The sequence below is a fragment of the Pleuronectes platessa genome, chromosome 15 (genome assembly GCF_947347685.1).
Source record: "Pleuronectes platessa chromosome 15, fPlePla1.1, whole genome shotgun sequence".
Taxonomy (NCBI): Eukaryota; Metazoa; Chordata; class Actinopteri; order Pleuronectiformes; family Pleuronectidae; genus Pleuronectes; species Pleuronectes platessa.
In genome coordinates this window covers 9,653,216-9,679,808 of record NC_070640.1, presented here as the reverse complement: position 1 = coordinate 9,679,808, position 26,593 = coordinate 9,653,216, and the positions used below count along the sequence as shown (strand labels likewise).

The following is a 26,593-nucleotide window of genomic DNA, read 5'->3' as shown; positions in this document are numbered from 1 at the left end:
GCTCTGGGTGTGCCAGCCAGCAGATTTATGGTTCACACCAGCAGGGGAGCAGCACTGTGGCCAGGCTTCTCCGGAAGGGGGTCCAACGGCAGTCAAAGACGGGGCTTTAAGATGCTCTTGGCTCAGTTGATCAAAGGCCCGGAGTTAAAAGGCCCCCTGCCGGGTCGTGATGGGTTAGGAGATGGGATTTTTGGGGAGGTTTCAAGGTCTTAATAAGGAAAGAATCACGATGTTCTAAAACTGCTAGGAGGGCAGAGTCTTTGTCTCTACAAGAAGCTTTTTGAAAAAAAAATCCTGGTAAAATTTCAGCTTCAGTTCAAATCATCCTCAAGTGTTCTCTGAAGCTTTGAGTGTATATTGAACTCATCACAATCTATCACAAAATGGTTAACAAACGGTAAATGCCATGCCAACTCATTGAATGATAATCTGGTCAAACTCAAATGCAAATATCATTTATATGTTTTTACATATTGGCTGGTGGATAGCCCCTCTCCTCCAAAGGACTGTTTGATGTAGTGCTGCTGCGATCGGTTGAATATAGTAAGGGTCACCTCCTCAGCTAAGGCCCTTCATCGCTAAACTATGTCCAATCAATTCAATTTGCCGTAGTTGGACCCGAATAAGGCCGAAGTCGCATCTCAATAACAGACAAAATGGCATTTTAATCATAAAATTAAATCTGCACAAGTAGGTGTGCAAAAACTTTCTGAGGACACTGGTAGTAAACCAGGAATAGTTGTTACCACTGGTCCACCGTGTCCTCCTGCAGTGCAACATATTGTATAGTTAGTGATATAAATCCTGGAGAGCACCTCGCTTTAACTCTATTGGCTGTTTAACTTTAAAAAGTGTGCCTGCAGGCTGTCAGGCAGAGCCACACTTCCCACACACATACATCTGACAAATGTCAGGAGGAGTTTAGAACAACCTTGTTGCCATGTGGCTAGGCTTACCGGGAGATTTGTATATCTGAGGTTTTATTTTCGTCAGAGATTTCAGCCAGAGAAGGGTTACTCAAAGGTTGTTTCTGTATTTTATCTCCTTCCAGAGTAATTGGTTTAGAAAATTAGTTTGTCCACATCCCAGGTTTAATTGGAATTAAACACAAATATATGGAATGGTGCACCGCTTTCGCTGTTAGATTAACTGGGTCTATAAATGTCTGCCGAGGTAATCGCATTAGAAGAATGTGTGTGTTTGTGCAAGTGTGTGCAAGCATTTATCTGTAGATGTGTATGCAGGTCCGTCTCTGCTGGCTGTGCGTGCACATCAGTTTGTGTTAACCTGTTCCGCACAAGGTCAGCACTAACATGTAATTAGCTGTAGGAAAGAGGAAATCATCAGCTTATTTTTCCTGCGTACCTGCTAATGTCTAGTCATGTCTATCACGTGTGCTCTCTCCGGAGAGCCATAAAATACAGTATATTACCCGCTAATGTGACGTGAATTGCTCGTTTAAGCCCGAGCCACAGACCAGTGAATTAAAGCATAAAGCGTGGTCGTTTGGAGAGTACATGAGACATTAATCACACCAAAAGCGCACATTTCTTTCTGACGCCCCTACTTTCTTGTAAATCTCTAATTAACATGGTTGATCCTTGTGTGTTGCTAAATTAAATCCGAAGATCTGAGGGATGATTCACAGCCTGTTATTAATAATGGGCTTCAATTAATCGAGTGCTCTTGAAGCATCAATCCTGCCTCAGTGGCAAGCACCTGTTTGAGTAATTAAGCATCATACACCGTACTAAGCACAGCTACCAACTGCGTCCGGGAAAAGGTTTAATACTGTGTGCAGGTCATGGTGGATTACAATGTCAAAAAAAAAAAGTGCAACTCAGAAAATACACAATACAGCTTTAATCTAAATGGTACGAGTGTGAAGACAACATTTTCATGAAGCCAAAATATCCCAAATACGAACGCTGCCCTCTTGTCCGCGCAGTAGCCATCGCACGTGGGAGCTGCGCCATCAAAGTCACAGTGAGACACACACTTAAAGTCAGTCACAGCTGTCAATCATAATGTTCCACAATGTGTAACATCATGACGTTACAATCAATAAAAGATCAAAACTTCCAGGATAATTGAGCACTTGAACTTACATCTATGTGATAACAATGACCTAAACTGACAGAAACCATCTTTGACAATGGGCATTTTGACATCTTGACATTTGACTTTGGCCTCGCCCCCATCCATTATCATTGGAGGTCGATGACATCACTTTAGCAACATAAGCAGCTACCATTATAGCAAACTGGCCCTTACTCTTGGTCAGAGGCAATTACCGAAGCCATTAGCTGCGAGACTCAGAAGGATGATATTGACCTAGAAACAAGGGTGAACCAAACCCTCTCCGCAACCAAGAAGTCTTCCTGACTACTGCCGGAGACGATACCCCCGTACTTTTCACAGGTACTGGGGTGGCAGCTGCAACAATCTTCTAAATTAAGCAATAATTACACAGAAACAAATGAAAACAGTTCTGAACTGCAGCATATTGTAGTTTTACAAATATATCCTTATTGTCTAGTGTCCACACAGGTCAGCAGCAAATGCTTCTTATCCCGGAGGTAAAAAGGAAAGTTCTCTAATGTCTTTGAGTTCTACAAGGCGGCAGGTTCACACGCATATTCACATTCAGTATAATAACATAACAGATGAAAGACATATTGGAGGTTAACGTGGAGAGCTCTGTTCTCTGCAGCTGTGAACCAACTGGGGAAGCGACGCAGTGGCCTGAATCATCGATGTAAAGCTCAGGAGACAGAACGTGTCTCTTTGTGTTAGACAGATTATTCCGGGCGTGCTGGATGACGGACTGCGGTGTAACAGGGGGACAGTCGTGTTAAGCGGGGTTGGAACACCGGGGCTGGGGGGGAGGGAACGCTTGCTGCACCGACTGACTACAGAGAGCTCGCCTTCAGGGTGTCAGGAGGAGAAGAAGAGGGAAAGGCGAGGGAAGGAGAAGAATAAAGTCAGGACAGAGGAGGAAAAGGGAGGAGAAAAGCACGGCAGGCATAACGGTTAAGAGCTTGAAATGCAAGATACGGAGGTAGAGACCTACAGGAGAGAGTGGATGCAGAAGACGAGACGGGAAATCAAGGGAAGAGAGATTTCTTAAGGCAGATTTAGGTTTTTAGCAATACAAACATTTCCTGGGGGCAGAGTTTCTCTGGAGGCAGAAACAATCTCAGTGGGTGTAGCCGTGAATTAAGTTCTTCTGAATAAGTCATGTTTTACAGAAGCCTGATTAAAAAAGGCACAGAAATTAGACTCGGAATAAAGTTCTCACCACTTGACAAGAGTATCCACTTATCCAGTCAAGTTGGATTGTTAGCTAATTTGTGATCCAAGACCAGTGAGGTTCCCGGCTGTCCGATAAAACAAAGAGCATGCAGGGAAGGTGGACAGAGACCGGCCGGCTGGGAAGACAGGAGAGAAGTAGAGAACACGGACGAGCGGGATGGGGCCTCGGGGACGGAGAGTGAAGTGGATGAGTGAATAACTAGTGAGGACAGGAGGAGAAGGGGAGTGGGGAGTGGAGAATAAAGGAGGGGAGCACAGGGGGGGGAAAGGAAGAGGGCTCGCAGCTAGGTTGAGGATCTGGGGACGCACGAGGGAAGCGACTGAGAGAGACATGGGTGTAGCTGCGGGGATGGTTGCTTCATTGCTTCGTTTGCACTAGAAAAGAAGGCAATGATGGAAGACACTCGGTGGGCTCTGGGGCCTTGACTCCTGCATGTGTGTGTGTGGAGAGCTAAGTTCCAGCAGTGTTTTGCGTGTGTGTGTGTGTGTGTCAGGGAAGAGTGTACTTGCCCTGTCATTGGAGCTCCCAGGCCAACCACTAGTGCAGCGTTCCATGGAAAACGACCCTGCAGGAAAGAGCTGCGTTTGGGCTTTTATTTTTTTTCAATGTGTATATTTGCTGTTTGCGATTGTGTTTTGCATTTTCTTTCTAAGGGTGCTCTTCAGAAGCAATTACTGCAGCTGCAGTATGCAGTGTTTGTTTATTATGAAAGTGACCTGCCACTCAGGATTTCAATTATCACCCTCTCTGCCTGCGATCCCGCGCTGACACACCGAGCACAAGAGAGAGAGAGACTGAGGGAAGAATAACATCATGTGTCGCGCACTGATAAGGAGGCAGACACCGGGTCCACAATGGATAGGACTACATCTAAGCAAATAACAGGATCAATAAAACATCAGAAGTGTTCCCGGAGAGTTCGGTTCAGTTGAGGTCAGATTTTTTTTTTTCATTCTCCCCACAAGTGCTGCTGTTATCATCTGCCGGGGGAAATGCCACCATTGTCTGAGGTAACAATGAGCAACGGGGAGGAAACAAAAGAGACAGAGGAAAAGAGCTTTGGTAGAAAGTAGGAGACAGTTATGTCAAGTATGGCTCAATAATGTAGATTTGCTGCGTGGTTTTCTAAATCACCTTTAAGAGTGAACTAAAATGTCTGTCTCTCAAAGATGATGATGAGAGTTAGAGTTAGAGTTGTATTTTTAAATCAGGTGACTGATGCTGAGGTTTTGCCACAACATTAAGTCAACTGACCAAATATGCGAGTTTGGTTCTGATCCCATTCATCTTAATAATATATATATATATAATAATATATATATATAATATAATAATAATAATAATATGATTTATTCATAAAACTCTTTAATTATGTATTTGCTCAGTGAAGCTATATTCGATAAACAAACCAGAATGCAGATCAAAACAAATCACGTAAACATGAAATTGCGATCATAATTGCACTGAGTACAAGATACACATATGAAGATACATAATTAAACATTAAAAGCGATTCTGAAAAGATTGTTTTTAGAGAAGTTGAAAAAAAGAGGAAATTTAGACCAATAAAAATGAACTTGTTATTCCCATCATGCAGAAAAACGACCATTCATCACTCTATTTTTCTATGTTGTCATTCCCTAGCTGATTACTAATTACGTCTGGTCTGTACACAGAGTACACTATAATGCAAATCTGCCTATGGTGGAGGGAGAGACCCCCCTTCCTCGCTCTCACTGAGGGTTTTCACACTTTTTTAACCCTTAATTTAATATTTTTTATCTATATCAAAGATTGAAGGGTAAACGGTCTCATGTGTTGGTAAAACAAGTGTTGCATTATTCATCTTTCATCTCAAGTTCCCTCGCTATTACCCACTTTGTGCAAATGATCCTCAGCTATATGCCTAATTGCAAATTTGTATATGCACCAAATATATATATGGCCTCTGTGGATTTCTAAATTATAGAAATCTGTCATTGCAATAGAGAACTTGCAGTACATGCAGTACCATTTTAAGGCTTTTCCAGAGTAGAAGAGGTTTCCTTGACATGGTTGGTGAACATTACAAGCATCCCTCATTAAAACTGGGGATTACAACTGGCTGCAATAATTTACTACAAGTAGGCCACGTTTTCAAGAAACGGTAATGACGGCAATTAGCAGTTTAGCTATTAATTACACTCGGATACTCTCACACACTCGCATGTGGAAAAGTGTGTGGGGGTCCGTATTAACTGAGAGTGTGCAGCAAACAAATCGCTTCTCAGTGAGTTGTGTGAAACAGCGGAAGACATTCAGTGATTTAAGAGCCATTTGTCACAGTAAGGTCACAGGTTTGACCACTTGAGCAGACAAATGTTGCTTAAAACGGTCTTTAGGAAGTCGCATTGCCTCCAGGGAGCTGCCCGGACAAAATGTTTGAGATGTAGAGAATGAATGTAGCTGAGTGAGCAGCGCAAGGACAGGAGCAAACAAATTGCAGCATTAATATTATGAGTAATAAGCAGCCCTCTCCTTCCACCCAGTTGTAAGTAATTCACTTGAAGTGCGGTGACTAATTCTTATGAAATAGAATCCATCACTGTACAGATCTCACGTTGCCCCGCAGTGAATATGATGCAAATGTTCTGCATTATAATGAGCGAGGCCTGGGATCACACCCTGCAAAAAATCAATATCCAATGTTGACAAACTTAATAACATCAAGAAGTTTGACTGTATGTGATGAGTTTTTGAAGGGCGGCTGTGGCTGAGGGGGTAGAGAGGTTGTCCTCCAACCAAACGGTTAGCGGTTTGATCCCAGTCTTAACCAATCTGCTAAGCAAACACCATAGGTTTGAAGTATGCAAACTGTGCTATTAATATATTGACATTTATTGTATATGTAATCTACATATACATGCTTGTGGTTGTGGAGGATATTAAAAATTGTTAGGAGCTAAGATAAACTGCAGGATTTAAATAAAAATAAGGTATGTTTCCCTCAGTGGAGTCACACAATAGGTTTAGAGAAAGAATGAAAAACTTCTAAACAAACAAACAGTCTAAACATCCTACTCTCAGAAGAGCTTCATGATAAGATACTTAATGATGTTATTGCCAATCTTAGCAGTTGTAGTGAACTGCTGGATGTCGCCAGGAAACAGCTAGTAAATATTTATTTTACATTTTCCATAGCAGCAATATGCAAAATATGAAGCATCAGTGATATACTGTAACAATGTAAGTCAATAAAGTTCAGCCCACAGGCACAAACACTCAATCTAATTAAAGAGTAAATTGTAAATAAATTAAAGTAGAAGAATTGGCAGCCTCGCTGTGAATGGTGCCAGCAGGCACATGGAGCAGAACTGGGACAGTAACCAGATGGAGCCTAACCTCCAGAGAAAGCTGTGGGTCCCTGCTAGCTGCAGTGACACCTGTAGCATGGGGCGCTAAAACACAAAGGTCAGCAGCATCCATCCATGGTTCTCCCCGTTCTCTGAGGAAATCGTGTGGGATGAGCTTGAAAACAATAACACGGGCGGATGACTTCCCGGAGGCGGTTGTTGGGGTCGTTACTCCCTCTGGGGCTTTGAACGGGAGCACTCTCCATAGTCAGCGACTTATGGTAGAATGGTGGCTTGATGATGCAAATAGGCCCTGTGGTACCGGGATGCTGCAGCTGCTAATATTGTTCGCCAAGGGCACCGTGTCACTCCGACTGCTCAAACTGTAGAGACATGTGGAGATAATACTTAGAGCCATTTCCTATGAAATATATCTAAAGCTTGCAGAATGGAAACATGGTGACACCAGCTACATCCAAACCAAAATGATATATGATTTAGAAATATATCATGTCACAAAATGACTTTATGGAATTTTATTAAAACGTCTTAAATGTTACTTAGGGGCACTATATATAACATTTTGCGAGAAGACATAGAAGGTTCTCTAATACCCACATGTGTGACCCAAGCTCATTGGCTCCGGTCAAATAGTCATGTGAGCAATTCGGTTCATCTTTCAATCACCTGTCATACATTGAGCTGCACTAGTTGTGTCAATCTGGGACGGTTCTTTGCCCTCTGGTTCACCCGTTGAGCCGGTAGAGTGGAAATATATAACATGACAGCTCACGTTACACGGGACAGCAGCACTCTACAGCGATCGACTCCCGACAAGTTCAGGAGGAGAGAGAAGAGAGAGCCATGAAGAAATGACTGAGTTAAACAAGGTAGACAACATTTAGACTAATTTGTCTACAGATGATTGAGTAACTGTGTGATAACCTACGCCCAGGCACGAAGGAATAAAAGAAAAAAGGACTCACACAGAGCATTCAAAGTGTTGACAGATTTTCTGTTATTACGATCCAAATCAGCCAATGATTGCTAAAAGCATGAACAGCTTTGAAGGATGGCTGGAAGTCTCATCTCCGGTATAGTTGTGATTATGAAATTGAAGTCCTGATTATACGGCACTCAAAGTATTATTCAAATTTTGGGACTGGACTCGCTCTTTGCTAAGAGTGGTTCTGAAAAAGCACTTTCAGAAGCCTTTCCGTCAAACCTCCGAAATTATAATTTTGTGTGATATTCTTTGGGTCATTGTTTAAATAAACGGTCTTATTCAATTTTCCAATGTTTGAAGGTAAAGTAGTTTGATGTAAGACTCTCGCTGAACATCGAGCTTTTATTTCTGCCTCAGTAACTTGAATGCAATGGGTGACAAGCAGAACACTGGGCCACAGTAACACCAGATATATTGGAGCCTTTCTTCTGCATTGACATAAAATACATTAAGTACTAAACTAGTCTGTGTTAGATTATATCATTGTTTGAGTAAAGCAGAATTTGTACGTGACCAAAGGTTTCTGTAAAATGTTGGATCTGAACATGATTTGACTTAACTGCATTGTACCGTGTATATATATATATGGTCTTTACCGATGTCACGATTCAAGTGGCTGGAAGAATACATTTTGTATATATGAGATAGAGGAGTACACAGCATACAAAGCAACATATTGAAAAAACAAATTTTACTATTGTGGAAATGAAAAGCGAAAACAGTCCTGTCTATGTATTAGACTCAAAGACGGTGTGTGCGTGTGTGTTTGTGTGCGTGTGTGTGAATGTTTGTGTGTGTGTGTGTGTGTGTGTGTGTGTGTGTGTCTGTGTGTGTACTGGAGGTATTTGTGTTTTTCAGGAACATATAGTATGTAGGATTTGTTTCTACCCAGGGTCACTTTGCCTTGAGGTGATGCTTGTGTTTTATTATTTATTTTTTCCCAGGCTCATACTCTACTTAAGCTCTGAACCAATTTAACACATAGTAGAGAACGTGGAGAGAAGCTTGACAGAGTCACTCAAATCCCCCGACTGCACCGTATTGGGGGCATAGTGAGAGAAATGAGAGGAGAGATACAGAGGAGAGAGAAGTGGTCGAAGAGAGGAGTGACAATGGGTTGCAGGGGACAGAAACAAAGATGGAAAGAGAGAGAAAGAGAAAGAGAGAAAGCAAAGGGTTTTTATATCGTATAAAAGATACATTTTACCACTAGGAATGATTCCCCTTATGGAAAGTAAATCCATTACCTGATGGTTGTCAAAAATGTGAATGCACAAACAGGAGTTAACAATCTCACCTGCTTGTCATTGAATCCCAGCTTTGACAAAAACACATCTGTCGAGCAAAGTTTTCTAAGTTGTGTCCGGAAGCACCAGTGGCAGCCGTTTGTATTCCCCTTTTATGCAGCCATTAAACTGATGAGCAAAATGAGATATGAAGAGGACAGGCCAAATCAAATCATTTGTCACATACTAATTTCTCAGCGTTTCTGAGGCATTTGCCAACAGCTTTTTAAAAAAGTGGTGTCATGAACAGTAATGAAAGGCGACCGCACAGATGAACAGCTCCAAACATGATGCAGGGCCACCTGTTCATTCCAAAAGAGATGAGAAGGAATGCTAAACTGGCCTCCGCTGAACACATGTCAACATTAGGGATCTGTTATTTACCTCAACAATGAAAACTAGGAGACAGAAAGACAAATGCAGGAATTGAATTTGAAATGGAGCTGTAATTTCAATTAAGTCGTTCATATCTCTAACGTTTCAATTTTCAATAAAGCGCCATTCCGTAGAAAAGCGTGAGTCAAAAGCTGAAGCTGCACAGCTGATCCAAGAAGCCCATTGTGGTGCCACGGAGTGAGGCTCCCGACTGAAAAGGCAAAGTGATAGGCAGTGCCAGTGTTGTGACAAGCATGTCAAAATCTCTTAGGCATGAATAAACATTCTCTTTCAGAAGAGATTATTTTGTTTTGTCATGACAGAAGTGGTGTGTGTTAATTTGTGTGTGTGTGTGTGAGAGGGTACATCTGTGTGTTTAACTTGCTGTGCTTGTATGTGTGCAGAGACCAGGAAAAAGGATGAGTAGGCAGTCTATGTTTGTGAGGCGAAGAATTAAGGAACAAAAAAAAGCAGAGTGTGCAATAAGAGCAGAGAGGAAAGTGACTGGGATATAAATGTGGATCAGGACAAGACAATCTAAAAGCCTCTGCAATTTCATAAAACATTGACCTTGAAATGTCTTTGAAAGGTGCTCATGCATAAAAAGTCATAATTCCACCTTCAATACTGAGAAGAGAAGCACATAAAAAAAAGACCAACGAACTGGAATCATCTGTAATTTGTTCCCTAATTCAAAAGATGACAAGGAATGGAAATTAAGATTTGATTAAGTTTTCTTTCAACCGCTCTAATTTAGGTTAATTCTAATCCCTAATGGTAAGATATCCCATGAGACAAACATCAGCCAAACATCCCTAAAAGAATGAATAATAATGGTTTGGGTTTTCATGTTCTGTGTGTGGATATTTAAACAAGTTAAACGTCATATTTTACACAAGAAAATAACAGAAAACAATTATGCTTTTGTTTGTGTTCATCATCCAACAAAGCATTAATGAAGGTCGAACAAATGACATGAAGAAAACAGCTGATCATTTACTGCAATTTCACATTGTGAGCAGCTCTATTTTTCTTCCCCGAGAGTAATCGTACTATTTTAAAATGATATTGTGTTAATCATACACATGATATATGTAAATCAATCCAGTGCCTCTTAAATAACTTTGTGGTTTACACACAAACATAAAAGGTATTTATATTCCTTATAATAATTATATAATATTATGATTATTTATCTAAGATTTTTTTTGGTACTTTCTACAGATGTTGTGATAATATTGTGACTTATTTTGGCCGCAGTAATCTGATACTGTGACGCCCCTAAGGAGATCCTAGGCTACGAGCTGGTGTAAACAGGTGAACCCACAGTCTCTCACCAAGGTCTGACTAAAGTCGATGGTGCTGAATGTACCGCAGAAGCCACAGGATATAGTCAGCTATAGATTCTCAATGACAGCCAGCTGTCAGCGTGGTGTCAGGCCCTTTGAAGCTGCACTACTACACCAATCGTATTACCTTCGGGGCTCGGATACAGAAGTTTGCCCAGATTTGACATCTTGCTGCCATTTACTGCTGCCAACAAGAGAGGCAGCTTTACTAATTCATTTTCACCAACTGATGTTGGGGAAAGATTCCTCTGCAGCACTATGGCGTGATAAGTACAGCACATGAAACAGGAAGCCTTTTCTTTGTGTGTGTGTGTGTGTGTGTGTCTGTGTGTGTGTGTGTGGTGTGTGTGGGGTTTATTAAAAAGTAAAGAACTGAGGAATGAATAATTTCAAAAGTTGTATTATTGAAGTTATATGTTGCTTAAATTATTCTGTGAAAAAGAAAAACTTTTCTCAAACAAAAACCAAAGAATTAACATAAACCATCAATTGCGAGTCTATCCCACTAATGGTGGGACAGGATTCAGGAAATAGGTCCACGCTTCAATGGGCTTGAATACCACACCAGGTGTTGCCTTATCCGTGGCGCATTGGACAGCACCGAATGTTTGGCGCAGTATCCTTGACTATGTCCCACTACCACTACATCGGTGACCAAAGAGAGCGTTTGGTTTTCATATAAAGGGAGAGTGATGTTTACGAGGCAGGGGACCAGAGCAGGACCAGGGGACATCTCTATCTGGGACAGGGCATCCATTTCATATGGCAAATACTTCCCCCATAATGAATCTGTGGGGAGGAAATCAGCTTAATGAGGCAAGACCCACGTGACCGCTGAGGAGAGAAAACGAGGAGAGAAAAAACACACAAACACAAAAGAAGGATGGGGACGGGTGGACTGCTCGTTAATAAGCCCACTGTAACAAATAAAGGGCTGTCAGGGGAGTTCCTGCAGGGTGTTAGGTGTGTGTTCATGTGTGTGTGGAGACGGGTCACACCTGGTAACCCGAGCCGGCATTAGTTCTTATTAACCTAACAGAGAGTTGGACAGCAACTTCTGGTCCAATGTGGTGACCTGGACAACTTTTAAATTAAGTCATGTTTTTTTGTTGGTTTTATGGCAAATCCTATTATTTACGGCATTATTATTTTGTTTTTGTCGACTGGATTGAACTGGTTTGTTCTCGCACATGACACAGATTCAGGAAACTAGCCTGAATGCATCACATTTGTATTTGGAAGCAAAGACTGACACTAACCCAGAAACCACATTTCGAAAATGATGCCACAAAATGGTTCCCACTACAAGCTCAGACACCACTAATATATTAGTATAATCTAATCTAACAAATATTGTTATTTTACATCAAAAAAGGTAATAAATGGTGAACAAGTAGAACACTGGGGAGTTGAGCTTCCAGTAAATATCTGTTTTTAAGTACGTAAAATGTGAATAAAATATATAAATCGACTGGAGGTTTGTGAAATGACTGTCAACATCTTACAAAATAAAACAAGGGCAGGCCTCTGTACCAGAATCAAGAAACAATACTGGTACAATTTTCATAAAAGTGTTGGATGGATTGTATGAATACCACCAGTATGAATGCCACCTTTTCATTTCACATATGACACAAATAATGGAATCCAAACCTACTGTTAGCACTCTACTGCAAGCAGACAAAAAGCTTCAGGGCTGAAAATAACACCGAAGTGGATCTTCCTTAAGAGAGCCACGTGTTCGAATGACCAAGTTAAAGGGCCTCAGTCACAAAGGGGGGGCAGCAGGTTAGTGAGCAAAAAGATGGACGGCAGAGGCAGAGCGCTACCGTGGGTCGAGAGAGAGAGAGAGAGAGAGAGGGATAGAGAGAGAGGGCTAGAGAGACAGAGAGAGATAGAGAGAGAGAGGGACGAGCGAAGTATAGCTTCAATGACTAATGCAATAACCACGACTGCCCTCGATTCAAATTCTCCAAAGGAGCCCAGCAGATAAAGATTAATCGGGATGGTTGAGGCAGCTCGAGAAGTCAGACACATGACAAACATAGGGAAGCTGATGGATGGGTTTAAGGGAGTGATCGGGGCCATGGGGGGGAAGCAAAGAGAAAGGAATTCACCGAGATCATGGCTCCTGGCATATTCATGGCAATTTGGCTCATCGTCAATTTATGGGCTGTTTAAGTCTGAGGTTATTAACATCAATAATACACGCAAAACATATTTTGGCTCAACTTGTCACAATAAATGAAGACCCCACCCCCCCATTTGTTTGTATGGGTTATAAGGCAAAAAGGCTGGGGATAAAGGGCCTAATAGATGGATGACCAGATGGATACATGGATGGAACAGCGCCCTGTTCCAAATTAAAGCACAGCTCACTGGAGAGAATCACTTCTGCTTTCTCTCTGACGAATGGCAACACATCAAGTGTCGGATCCGGGAGTAAACGGAGCAACATCCAAGTTTCACCAGTCCCTCATCCCTAATGAAGTGGTCATCGTGGAAAGGGATGTATTAAATAACCCCCCCGCTGAGAAGCCTTACACGACCCGATGGAGGCAGATGTCTGTTTGAACTGCCTTCGCTGGGAGTGTCTCGCTCATCAGGAAGATGAAAGTGATCAATCAATTTGAGTCAGTTCTTGTTCAAATGTTTTTTAAAAAGAAGAGATCAAAATCAAAGCCCGGGTCAGAAGTGGGTCGACTCGCAGCCCAGTGCTCAGCATGGAGAGTGGGATGTTAATTTCACGAATTAGCTTGAGTGATTGGTTTTGGACTTTAACACTACGTTCACGCTGCGAGCCCTGCTTCTTAATTCTGATTATTTTCTAGATTTTAATAAAGTAGCTGCTCACATAACTATTCAAATGTGGCCTGAATCAGACTCCAATGTGAACTGGTCACGACTCCGGTGTGACCCGCATGAGCAGAAGAACAAGACGTCACACGCGGCACTCTGTGTGTCAACAATTCTTGATCTGTATGTGCTTTAGAACCACATTTGAAAGTGGCCCCAATCTGTATTAAAAAGTTAAGTTTCCAATCTGTTTTGTTCTGTTCACATTGTCAATAAATCAGATTGGGGCTGTGTGAGCGTTGGCTTACTCAACTTCTCAGAGAAAACAAACACATACATTTAGCCTCAACTCAAATGAAATGAAAATGTGGACATCCTCATTGAAAATGTCATTATTTACTCGTGAATGTGGCATTTAGCACGTTTCTTACATTTATTTGTAAGACACATGGATTACAGTTCCAGCTAAACATACTGTGTTTAAAATACAAAGAAACCATAGACAAGGCATAAAAAAAACAAAAAAAAAACAGGCCCATCCACAGCTTTATAGTCATCCTCTTTGGCTGAGAAGACCGGGGCTGCTTTGCATAAAAGAGAGTCGTCAGTGCCGCTTGTCACAAACCACAAAGCCCTTGACAACCATTTTAGACTCCACCAGTGCTATCAGGTCAGAGGCAGGCTACAGCCTCCTTCCAAGAAGCATATATGAGCTCACACAGATAAGTGGTCGATTCCTTTACCTCTGTGGATTGAACAATTAAACCGCCTCCCTTGTCTCCCCCCCCACACACCCGCCACACACTGCCTGAGAATCATAAAACTAAATGAAAAGTTGTTTTTCTTATTTGCAGCTCATACACAACAACTGATGTTGCAACGTGTGTGTGTGTGTGTACACAAACACAGTCACACATGAGCTTTACGGAACTATGCATAATGTATAAGAAATATTGCCGGCCATTGTCATGGACACAAAACATTCAACTACATAGCTACTGCATAAATCTTTATTAAAGGGAATACACGGTTCTACATGTATGAGAAAACACTATGGTAAAGACTGATGACGGCAAAGTGAGTGGTACACTTGTCCAATCAGGCACATGGAGATATATTGTGCCGTTTATCTGAAAGTCTACTTATCCCCAGGACATGATTTGCAAATTGTGGTGTAAATAACCAAGATTGAAGAATTTGAAAGGCTCCGCAGCCACAGCATGCAAATGTTTCAAATGAGGGAAGTGTGACAAAAATGCTATTTTACAGCCTTGGGGTCGCTTCTTAGCTTAAAATACATTCAGTCAGATGTCCGGAGTGACCCACTGGTGGAACAGTGATAGAGATAGTTGTAAATGTGACTCAAAGCTTTAAGAATAGACAGAACCTTAAATCAGCTATGTAAGTGGAAGAGTGATCAGAGGTCAGCACAAACAGGAAGTGGTCCCCCTTTGCCTTTTGGCACGGTGGAGAGTTTTGAACCGGCTCTGCACAGTGAATCACAATAATCCCGATATGATGAGACGAAAGCCTGCATAAGCACTTACCAAATTTGACACTGTGACTTTAGCCATAGCCCTGAGCTGAGGGAAATTGGCTTTCACAGCACAGCATTTAGGTTTATCAAATTTTGAGAGCAAAATTACCAAAATAAAAAAATAAAAATAAGGGGGGAAAAAGTTTGGGCCGTGTGGCTTAATTCACAGCTTCAGGGACCTGAGGGATCTATTCTCGTCTGTGAGAGTCAGGGTCTCAGACTGAGTTTAAGAACTTTTTGCAAACAAACATTTAATCTCGAGGCTCCAAAAAAACATATAATCAAAAATAAGAAAGAAATAAATTAGATGTTTGCGAATGGAGGGAGAAAATGTAGTTCTATCAACTCTTTATTCAATTTGTTTCAAAGTGAAACACAACACTGCGAGGGGACAACAACATACAGCTCCATGACTAATATCGGCTTGTCTATACAATATTGTTGTATGTATCTGTTGTGGCAGAGAGATTTTATACAATTTTTTTGTTGAGTTATCTGATGATTATAGATGTGGATATTGAAATCAACTGCTAAATACTGACACTAACTCCATTTATAAGAAAACAAGGTGGTTTATTCTGCAGGGGCCCATTCCTAAGGCGGCAGAATACACAGGCCAACGGAGATTGGTCAATGTCATACCTGTGATTCTATTGGCTGCAGTACCTGCTCAGCTCATGAAAATCCTTCAGTACAGAACATTCGTGTAGCAACATCATATCTGAGCGGAGCAGGGAAATTTGCACCTGAGCAGGAGCAATTTGGGAAAGGAGGCTGAACGTGAAACAAAAGATACGAATGTTCTACAAAATGAAGTACAACACTGTTGCATAAATACAGGGGAGGACACTGATGTGCTTTTCTTTCTACTTTAACATCCAAGCCTCAGGGGACAATAAACAACATTTAATACAAGTCCGACCTGGAAAACCATATTTAAAGAGACGGAGATGCCAGCAGAAGGAACAGTCTACGTATAACATAAAAAAATAATGAGTGTGTGCCTGTGTGTAACTGTGCGTGTGTGTGTGTGTGCCTGCTCTAGTTACCTTTAAATCGAAGTCATGATGAAGCGTCTGAGCTGTTTGTTGGATAGTTACTGTGACTGTTCATGCTGAGAGCGCACTTTTCGCTAATGAGTGAGCAGTCTAGTGATTTACCTCAGGGAACTGGTGATCCACAGTAACCTAGTGGTGATTTGTGAGAGCCAGGATATCGATGTAGTCGAGGCAGCGCAGGGGAGAAGTGTCTCGGGGTCAGCCTGTGTATGTGCACATAACGCGTTTACAAGTGTACTATTAATATGGTCCAAATGCTTATGGCACAGATGTTTAAACGCTGGGTGGAATTACCAGCACGACAAGCCGGCGGGTGACACGCGCAGAACAAATGCCAGCGTCAGTGCTCAGCGTTGTTGTTCCCCAGAAAAAGCCTTGACCCAGAGCCACAGCCTGCGTAGCCACACTACAAAACCCGTTCCCTTCTCTCATCTCACCTGAATATGCGGCTGACAGAAACAGCATGATTTCCACCATGATTGATGCGTGGGACTCGGGCCTGACAGGTGGCAGCGTGTTACAAAACAATCGCTTTGTCTGTACAACTCCATTATTGTTTAAACGTCTCGACATCAAGCTGCAGCCGAAGCCCCGCCACCGCCCTGGAATAGCTCAAAACTCTGCCCCGCAGGTATCGCACAATCATCTGAGGGCAATTTCCTCTCGGGAGAGTGTTAACCTGCACCATTCTCAGTGATGCGGGGCGAGATGTTAGAGGCATGCAGCCGCTGTGCAGTAGCACTCTGTTCCTGTCGTGGCATGGCAACAGCACTGTGTTTTGGAAACTTAATGATGTTTACCTACTCCAGGGCTTTCTGTTAATCTCTAACTCAGTAATTCATTGGGGTATAACAATTCTTAACATCCACGGTTTATTTAGGACATTGATTCATACCTTGTTTTGTTTTTGTGTGTTTTTGTACTAACCACAGACTGTATATATTAAGATGGATGCCGAGTCTCCACTTCCTACCCATTCCAGACATGAAGCCTATCTGTGCCAGATTCGGTGCAGTAGTGATCGGGGGACGGAGCACACATGACACATCCAATCGTGAGCCAATCATGACGTTCCACCCCAATTTAGCATCAGTAAATGGATAAAAACCAAATTAAAATGATAGACATTATCTGTGAGAAAAACGTATTTGACGTGTACTTTGACTTTTTAATTTGGTCAATGTCCAATCCGCGAACATGGAGAAAGATGGGACTTATGCCAGCCACCAGGGGACTATCAACACACTTTGGCTTCACTTCTGGGGAGCTGTCATGGTTTCAACATAACTGGTGTGAATCTGTTATCTCAATAAATTGCTATCAATCTTCTATCACAGATATGATGGTTCAATCAGTTGTGTCAATTGATAAATATGTGTCTGTGTAATCTCTACGAAATGAACCCTAACCCTAACCCTTTGAATAGAATAATAATTTCTTCATTTGCATGTGTTAAAGTATAAACTGGGCAATGGGGAGTTAATTAAGTTAAGTAATGAGAAATAAACAGGCTGGGGTTGAGGTACAGACTTTCAGAATTATTACAACCCTTAATAGTTAATAATGGAGTAATGTGTTTTTTCAAGATAGTGTCATATAAATATGCCTGTCAGAGAGTATTCATATAATAAATAGTATTATTTGCAACTGCTAAGATTGAAGCTGATTGTATACAATATAACTACAGTGAACCGACCAACACAAGCAGGTACATTTTGCCTCTTTACTAGGTCAACTTCAGCAAGAACATTTGCAATCCAGAAAATTTAAAAGATGATTTATCCCTGAAGTACAACCAACACGTAAAACTTTCAAAAAGTTTGAGTCATACCACAGCAGCAAAACTCACCAAATACCTGGTGCAATTCCAAGAATATACCAGTATCTTTTGTGTAAGTTGTCAGTCTCACCTATACCAAAGTATCTCAATAAATCTGACTTTTAAAATGGCTACTGTTGATTTGAAATAACTTGTTGAACTACATATAGTAAGTGTGTAACAGCCGTGTGTTGTACCTTTGAAGAAGCAGTCCTTGCTGTGCACCACATAGATGCGTCTCCTCTCCAGGCAGGCGGTGCGGTAAACCTCGCAGTGGTTCTCAAAGAACCTGCCGTCGGAGCCGCACACCGGCACAAAGGAGGGTCGGCATTTCTCCTGGCAGACGCACTCGGCGCGGCCGGTCTCCGCCATCAACACACACTGCCGCCCTCGTCCACAGTAGGTCCTCTGACAGGGGTCCTCGTTCGGGTCGGACAGGGCTGGAATACCAAGAGAAGAGGGTCGATTTAAGAAAGGAGCTTTATCAAATAGACTAAATTCATACAAGCTAATGATTCAAATTCAATCTTATTAGAGAGAGATGGAAACATCCATTTTCTTTCAGATTTGTACATCTCTTTATGACCCTGAAACCACAGTATGACACCTGTGCTGTTTCTTATCCACCAGATGCGCCTTATCTGAAAATGTAGAAACTGTATCTAGCCCGGTGTAGTCAGTGGAAAGAAATGAAAAACAGAAACAGAGAAGAAGGACAATATCAAAACTGACAACAGAATACAAATGAGTCTCCTGAAGAAGCAACCAGTGGTCCCACATACCACCTTTATTAAAATGTGTCATAGCAGTGAACTAATCCAACTTTCAAAAAGAAATGATTTGATCCTGTACACAGAACTCGGCATATATAAACAAATATTATGAAACAAATTTGTGTGACTATTTGTCACTGACAGTTGCTCAGTGCGACTGAGGTTTGTTTGGTGTCCAGTGCTCGTCATCAGCCTCAAAGGACAATTTCAAATCAAGATTCAAGCATCTCAACCTCAACAAATACCTCATTACATATGAGCAAAATAAAACAAAAGGAAACATATGAATCACAAAGTAACAAGATGAATTATACAGTAACAACTAGAAATAGAAAATGTGTAAGCTTGAGCCAACACCTCCAGACTCACAGTTATAAGACGGTGCTAACAAGGAACATTCTTGTTTTAATACAATCTCTACAAATATTAAAGCCAGGTGTGCTTATTAACACTTCTCAGCGCTTGCTCACACGTGTGTATGTGTGTGTGTGTGTGTGTGTGCACATCTGTACACAAACACTCAAGTACATGCATACCTGAGTGTGTCTGTGCTCTCAAAACACACGCAGAACTCACATCCTCTGCCTCACCTACCTTAGCCCCCCATCAGCACAGACACACACACATGCGCGCACACACACAGACACACACACAGACACACACACACACACACAAAAACACACACACACACACACACATGTTTGTACAGCTATCATTGGCAAAATGCATTCCCTAGATTCCCACCCTAACCTTATCATCCAAACTAAATGCCTAACCTTAACCTTAACCCTTAACCTAACCTAAAACTGATTCTAGCCCCCAAACAGTCCATTAAAGGAGGGTCACAAAGTGAGGACCGGCCAAAAGGTCCTCACTTTCCCAAAATGTCCTCACTCAGTAGGATGTAGACTCAAACGGGTCCTCACAAAGACAGCTGTAGAGCAGACACACACACTGCTCACCATCTTCATAAAGCACTCTAGGCCTACACACACATACAAATGCATGCACAAACGCACACTGCTCACGCCAGCATCTCTAACATCACCACTCATTGCCCTGGACACATCACTTCTTCCCCGTGATTTAATCTATTTGCACTTTAAAGCAAGTCAAAAAGCTGCTGATCCAGCCAGACGCATCACCTTGGATTGATCTTCTCTGACCCCGGTGTCTCGACCGGGACCCTCCTCTGCTGTTATGATCTGAGAGCTGGATTTATGGGCCCCGTGCGCTGTGGGGTTATTACAGTGGAAAAGAAAGTGCTTAAAAAATGTACAAACAGGGGATTCGGTGCCTCTTAAACCCGTCTGGAAAATGTCAGCTGTAATAAATTTGATAAAAATGACTGAGGAACCATGATCACGTAAAAGCAGCATTGATATTAACAAACATGAACACCTCCTGCGTGGACCCACTCCAGTTCAAAGTGCTTTGTTCATGTTTTGTGTAAGAATAAATTAAATACAAAAATAAACAGTATACGTTACGTAATTTACATTACATTACATTTCTTGACACTTTTAAAGCGACTTACTATAAGTGCATTCCACCTCGAGGGTATAATCCAAGAACAACAAGAATCAAGAAAGTATGATTAAAAAAAAAAAAAAAAAGCTAAACTACAAAGTGCTTTTAGTAAATGCCATTTAAGTGCAACTAAAATGTTAGTTTAAGCGGCGGAAGATGTGTAAGCTTTCTGCTGTCTGGATGGACTTAATGACTTAATAAGGATTCTTTTTTTCTTCCTCTAGCTGTAGCAAGACTAGTTTTTCATTTTCATTTCATTTCCTTAAACCCTGAACTTTTTGTTTTCAGCTTTGATTCTAACAAGGTCTGTTGTTAACCATGGAAACCGGGGCAAACATAGAGCAGATAACTGTTGGCTGCAGAACTGCGGGAAACAAATTGTACAATATGGGAATAAATTCCATGTTGAGGAGGAGAGGAAACCTACAGTGTAAAAATGTTGTTTGTAAAAGCTAAAAGAAAAAGTCTGCGCACACTAAAAAGGCTGTTTCACTGTTATGAAGGAATAAATACACATCCCGAAAGGACTTAGCGGTCATTGTGTTGCTGCTGTTTTGAGGTTGAGATGCTGAGAAGGGGTCGGCTCTATTATCCCTGGAGTAAGACTAAACACCACACTGGCTTAACTTAAAAAGAACCCCCACCCCCACCCAAGGCTTTTACAGTCAAACCGCTGATCACAGAAATTGAATTTGCCCGGAGAATAGTCATAACTTAAACGCTGAGGATATTCAATAACGAGGTAATGTGCTGCTGTGGGAGATCAAAAGTCCCTTAATTATAATAAAGTGACTCCAGGGCTGATGCATAGACACAAGCAAAGTGACAGGCTCACACTTCACAACAAGCACAGCACCCTCCCACTCACATAGAGGCGTCTGTGTAGATGTAAACAAACACTACACACATGGCCAATACCCAACATCTGTGTATGCTAACACATGCATGTCGTCAAATAACACACACATAGTTGTAAATGTTAAAAAACAATATATCACATTGTTAAATTCAGTGAGCATTAAAATGCAACGGGTCCATTCACTAAGTTTTTGTAGTGTTTGTGTGTAGTGTTTGTGTGATCCTGCTGACAATCACAACAACCAACCAACACTCAACGGACAGGGATGTAAACATAACCTCCTTGGTGGACGTAACTAGCATGAGGATCAAATTAGTATTATTATTTTCATAAATCAAACAATACAAATTAAGTTGTAGTCACAACTCAAGCAAAAATGCCAAATATCAGTGTAAAATTATACTTTTGTTATTATTAATGATGTATTATATACAATCTGACAGGCTTACATTCTTAAACTCAGTATAAGACACACTCAATTCCTTTTCATCCAGTCGACTAATTGTTGTGCGTCTCTCGGCGAAGCATCTGTGGGAAATGCAAAATAGCGCGCCTCCCCTGCGACCTTGCAGTTCATGTCAAGGTCGGGGACGATTACAAGATCGTTTGTATTCTCCAAGCGTGAGAGATTAAACGCTTAGCTACAAACATCCTGCGGCGGTTATCCACCGGTGGCCGACTTCCTTCTTCCTCCTCCTCCTTGTGCTCTCCCTCTCATTCCACCGCATCGAACCCCCTTTGCCCTCCCCTCGGTTTTGGTCGGAGAAAAGAGTGGAAGGCACGGCAGCCACTCAAACCACAGAGACCACAGCGGACACAAAGGAGGCATCTACAATACGCAAGCTGTCTGACATTAAACTAAGCACTTGCACTGGTTGTTCATCCTCACTCGGAGTCCTTTGTCTCTCGCTCTCTTGGACCATGTTGGCTGCAGTTGTGGCTTGCTTAAGAGGCTGAAAGTGTCATTTGATAATCCTCGCGGTCTAAGCTGCCGACACAGTGCTCAGAAATGGCTCTTATAAGTTCAGGCGCTCTGAGGTGCCAAGACAATGCCGGGGCTGACCATCTGGTGTCAAGCCTCGCATCCTGAAACTATGGTTCTTTTTTTTCTTATCTCTTCATTTTTCTATGCATGTATTCTCTCCGTCTATTGTCTCTTTGTCGATACCAGTCTGCCGCTGAGCTCCGCTGGGCTTCAGGGAAATTGAAACCAGGCATTGTCCGCCATAATCAGAGAATTATTTTTCGGACGTGATTAGCGACCCCCTGCCGATAATTGCCGGATTTGTGCAAAAGTGTCAAAAAGAAAATGTTCCCTCGTCTTTCTGACATTTCTGGACAGACAAAGGTGAGTTCCCCCCCCCCCCCCCCCCCCCCCCCCCCCCCCCCCCCCACCCACCCACCCCCAACTAGAGGCACAGAGCCACAAGCGTCTGCCCGACTGACTTGCTGCCTTTTCATTTGTCAGGAGAAGCCACAATCTCGCCGGTCTAAACCAGCGCTCGCTCATTGAGATAAAGCCATTGGTAATCTGAATCCAGAGCGAGGCTTTCGATCTGTTTGCGAGCAATCACATGTGCATTGTTCGGTTCACTCGCACGAGGAACACGGCTGACACACACAGACACACACACCACGGGTAGGAAGTAAGAGAGTCGGAGTATGTCAGTTCATTCTGGAAGCAAAGTACTCACGCGCAAACCCGCGCTCTGTTAAGCAGCAAAGATGGGGCTCAATGTGTTTCTACCCGAGGCAAGACTCTCGAGCTCTTTAAAACCCTTAAACATTTAAAGGCAATCACAACAGACTTTGTTTATTTTGTACGTAATCCAGCGCTACAGAGGGAGGGTTAGTTGTCTCCGACACGTTCTCCTCACAGAGGGACAATGCTGAGCTTCTTACTAATTAGACTGGAAGAACATTCGCCCTGCTGATGTGGGACTCGCCCGCCGCCTGCGGCACGAGCGTCTCTTCAACCTCTCTGATCCGTGGAAACACACAAGCTGCGGCCACCGATCCTTCAAGATATCAGTGTGTGACATTTAGAGGAAGAGAGAGTGAACTTTTTCTTTTCTTTTTGCCAGCAGACAGATACCGTCACACGTGGTCCAGCCTCACAAAGTTAGTTTTTTTCCGTTCAACTTGTGTAGGTAGAGCTGTGTGGCTCGGATATGCATCTATAATGTGCATTTGTGCTTATGCAAGGTCGTTTCGCAGCCCGAGAAACGCTGCGTCACATCTGCTGATGCTACAGATCATTCTATTTGCTCCGAAGCAGCTGTAGATAATTAAATTCCGAGACGTGCCGTCAAACACCGTCTACCTTCGCAGCCGCACAGTCGGGCAAAGTGCTTCTGACACGCACGCCGAGCTGGAATATCAATGGACAACAGCAAAGCCTCGGTGCTAGGTGAGATATGCTGTGAGGCGTAAATACAGATAAGACGGCGCCGCATTGTACCAGAAGTGACGTGACGGCTGTGGGCAAACAGAGGGAGAAATCTGGAATACAAATAAAAAATATTCTTAACTGGATATATGAGGAATTTGTTGTGGCCCTCTCAGAACAAACTCCTTTAAAATGTTTTCCCACGACTATTTCAGTAGAATCCTTCAAATTAAATCGCTGGTGTTTGAATTAAAAGTCAGCAAAAAATAAATGTGACACTTATATTCGCACAGAATCTGACCTCTGCATTCTTTGGTGTAGAATTCATGACATGTGAATATGATCTGAAAGATGACATCAGTTCTGACTCGTGGTGCATGAAATGAAGATGATACATTTGAATGAGAGAGTGAATAGAAAGATGAGTGCAGTCAGAGTTTTTACTGAAGTAGATAGGTAATGGTTCAAGGCTTTCAACACTACATACTGTATTATGTCATGTTAATACTAACTGACCTTCAGAGTGGGCTTGAGTTTGTCGGATAAATCGTGTAGAAGCAGTTTATTGAAATGGGTTCATTTGGAATTCGGGCTGAAACTTTTCAGCCATGAAGATCACAAGGCAAAAGCAAGCTAAGAAGACCCCTGGTCCAACTTCCACTTTTGAAGGCACTGGAATAACAACCAAACGACTGAAAGACCAAAAACCAAACAAACCAGTGCGACAGTTAACATGACTTCAAAACCTCCTCTCTCCCCGGACCCAGAGACAACTTCAGCAACACTTCTGCACAAAGTAACTTCAGAAGATAATTTAATTAAACATTAACTTTAAGCCATTTTTCTCAATTAAGAGCTGCAAAGTACCTATTACCTCCGTGACCTCTTTCTAAATGATGGGTTAACCTGTTCCTACACGTTCACTAAATGTGACTGAGTGGATGAGTTCAGTCAGATGACTTGAAGAATGGTAGAATTTGGTATCTGAATAGAAAGAGAATTCTGCTCACAGACATTATCTGTGTGCTCAAGACTCAGGTAGAGTATTATTATCATTATTGGATTTTGGGCAGTTTTCCTAACAAAGTAATGAAAGTAATGCCATCTGAATACATTTCTTGCATTAACTACTATCAGAATACAATCAAATCCTCCTTTTACACAATTTTTTTCACATTTAGGAACGAGTACATGAAACAAGCACGTTAAACTAAACCTAGACAGTTTCAGCTCTTTGAAACACCACAATCTTTCACTGAATCTTAAGAAACACGCGCCATAGTAAGACTACAGCTGATAAGGGTGTTTGTCGGGTCATTCTTTAACAAGAGCCGACTTTGTTTTCCTTCTGACTTGATGTTTCTGTTAGCTTAACCCACCCCCCCCCTCAGAGACTATGGCACGTGCACAACACAGCGAGACGTTCACTGCACCGACAGCACCAACCCCCTCACTACTCAGACGAGGGGTGGTGCAGACTGAGGAGATGTGGAGATCACATGATTTTCTTTACACACAGACACGGCCGTCCACTCTTATCGCTATAAACTCTTGAGATCTTCGTCCTGGTCATGTCTGTGTCAAAACTTTTTCCCTTTTGTTTTTGTATTAGTTTTTGCGTGTTTTGCGTGTTAGAGGCTGCATAAAGGACCGAAGAACTTGGCTTTGAGAGTGTGAACCTGGGGGGCAAGGCAACCATGCTCTCTATCAGACTTCTGTTCAGTCTCTTGGTCGAAGCTGCACGTCAGCATCTAATTGACGGTGATGATTCCTGACGTGTTTGACACAGAGTTTGATGGTTGCCCTCTGGTCAAGTTTGAGGTCACTGGTGAAGTCACACACTCTTAAAAGGATAGTTCACCCTGAAATGAAAACTATCTTCTCACCCCTCTGCCGTTGGAGGGATGGGTGAACGTTTTTAAGTCCAAAAAAACACCTTTGGAGTTTCAGGGGTAAACAGTGTTGCAGCCAAATCCTCCCTTAAGCTATCAGAGGACATTTAGGCTAAAAACATGGTGTCAATGATGCTGGTTGGAGTCTCTTTTGAGTGACGGCTTATAGGTACACTTGTTTTTGTAATTGAAGAATCGGTTACTTCAATTGTTTTGGATTTGGCTGCAACATAATTTACCCTTGAAAGTGTTTTGTGGACTCAGACCCTTCTATCGCCATAGAGGTGAGTAGATTTTGTGTATTTTCCTTTTTTCATTGAACTGTCCCTTTAAGCAGTCATAAGAACATGTACAACAGGTTCCAGCGTCAACGTAATGCAGAATGCTGACTCAGGAGACCTACTGCTTCCACTTGCTGTGTGTATTACCATGCTGCACTCTGTTCATGTGCAACAGGAACAGTCCCTGAACTTTTTGATTTCGCCTTGAGGAGGATGGTCAGCAGAAAGAAACGGCACCAAAAATGATTTAAGCAGCGGGAAGGAAAAAAAAGAGAATGGGAATTAAATCAAAAGGGCAAAAGAAAATCCAAAGACAAGCTGGAGATGAACAAAACTGAGGAATTAGTAGTGAGCTGGTAATTAGTGAACATTACGACGTGAGGCAGTAATTGTGAGGAGAGAAAGGATGGCTCAGCCTCCACGGTGCAGGGGTATTCGGTCTGAGCCTCAGACAAAATGTCACCGGGCTCATCTGGCTGCTCCGGCTGAAAGGCCTATATCGATCGTCTGATCCCTGTGTATCTGCAGCCGCTCTGCCTTGAGGGTCCCTCCCATATTGGGAATGACCCGAGAGAACTGCGGCTGCTGCTGATACATGGGGCTCAGCTATGATCCACTACGTTGGGGATTTCTTTGGAGGTTTAAGGGTATTTTGGGTTCGTGATTGGTGAGAGGCTGAGTCACCAAGTATTGCACAGCCATGGTTTAAAGTGTTTGTACAGCATATTGCTCACCGAATCCTGATTGTGAGTGTGTATTGTGAGGCTGTATAGAACTCTATTATGTGACCCTCTACTGCTCCTCGCTCTACAACTTAAAGGGATAGTTCACCCAAAAATAGAAATTCAGCTATTTTCAACCCTCCACTGTGCCGATGGAGGGTGGGTGAAGTGTTTGAGTCCACAAAACACTTTCAGGGGTGAACAACGTTGCAGCCAAATCCAATACAAATGAAGAAAATGGTGTCTGTAACTCCCGACATTCAAATTCAACGA

The 26,593-nt window shown here is 42.3% G+C and overlaps 1 protein-coding gene across 1 annotated transcript in view; it reads right to left on the bottom strand.

Annotated features, from left to right (window-relative positions):
* The window catches only part of fstl4 (follistatin-like 4), a 182,678-nt gene that overhangs the window by 94,286 nt on the left and 61,799 nt on the right, over positions 1-26,593 (bottom strand). The window contains exon 3 of the mRNA XM_053442452.1: positions 18,072-18,314. Within this exon, the coding sequence (XP_053298427.1) occupies positions 18,072-18,314 (243 nt within the window). The remainder of the gene's footprint in view (positions 1-18,071; positions 18,315-26,593) is intronic.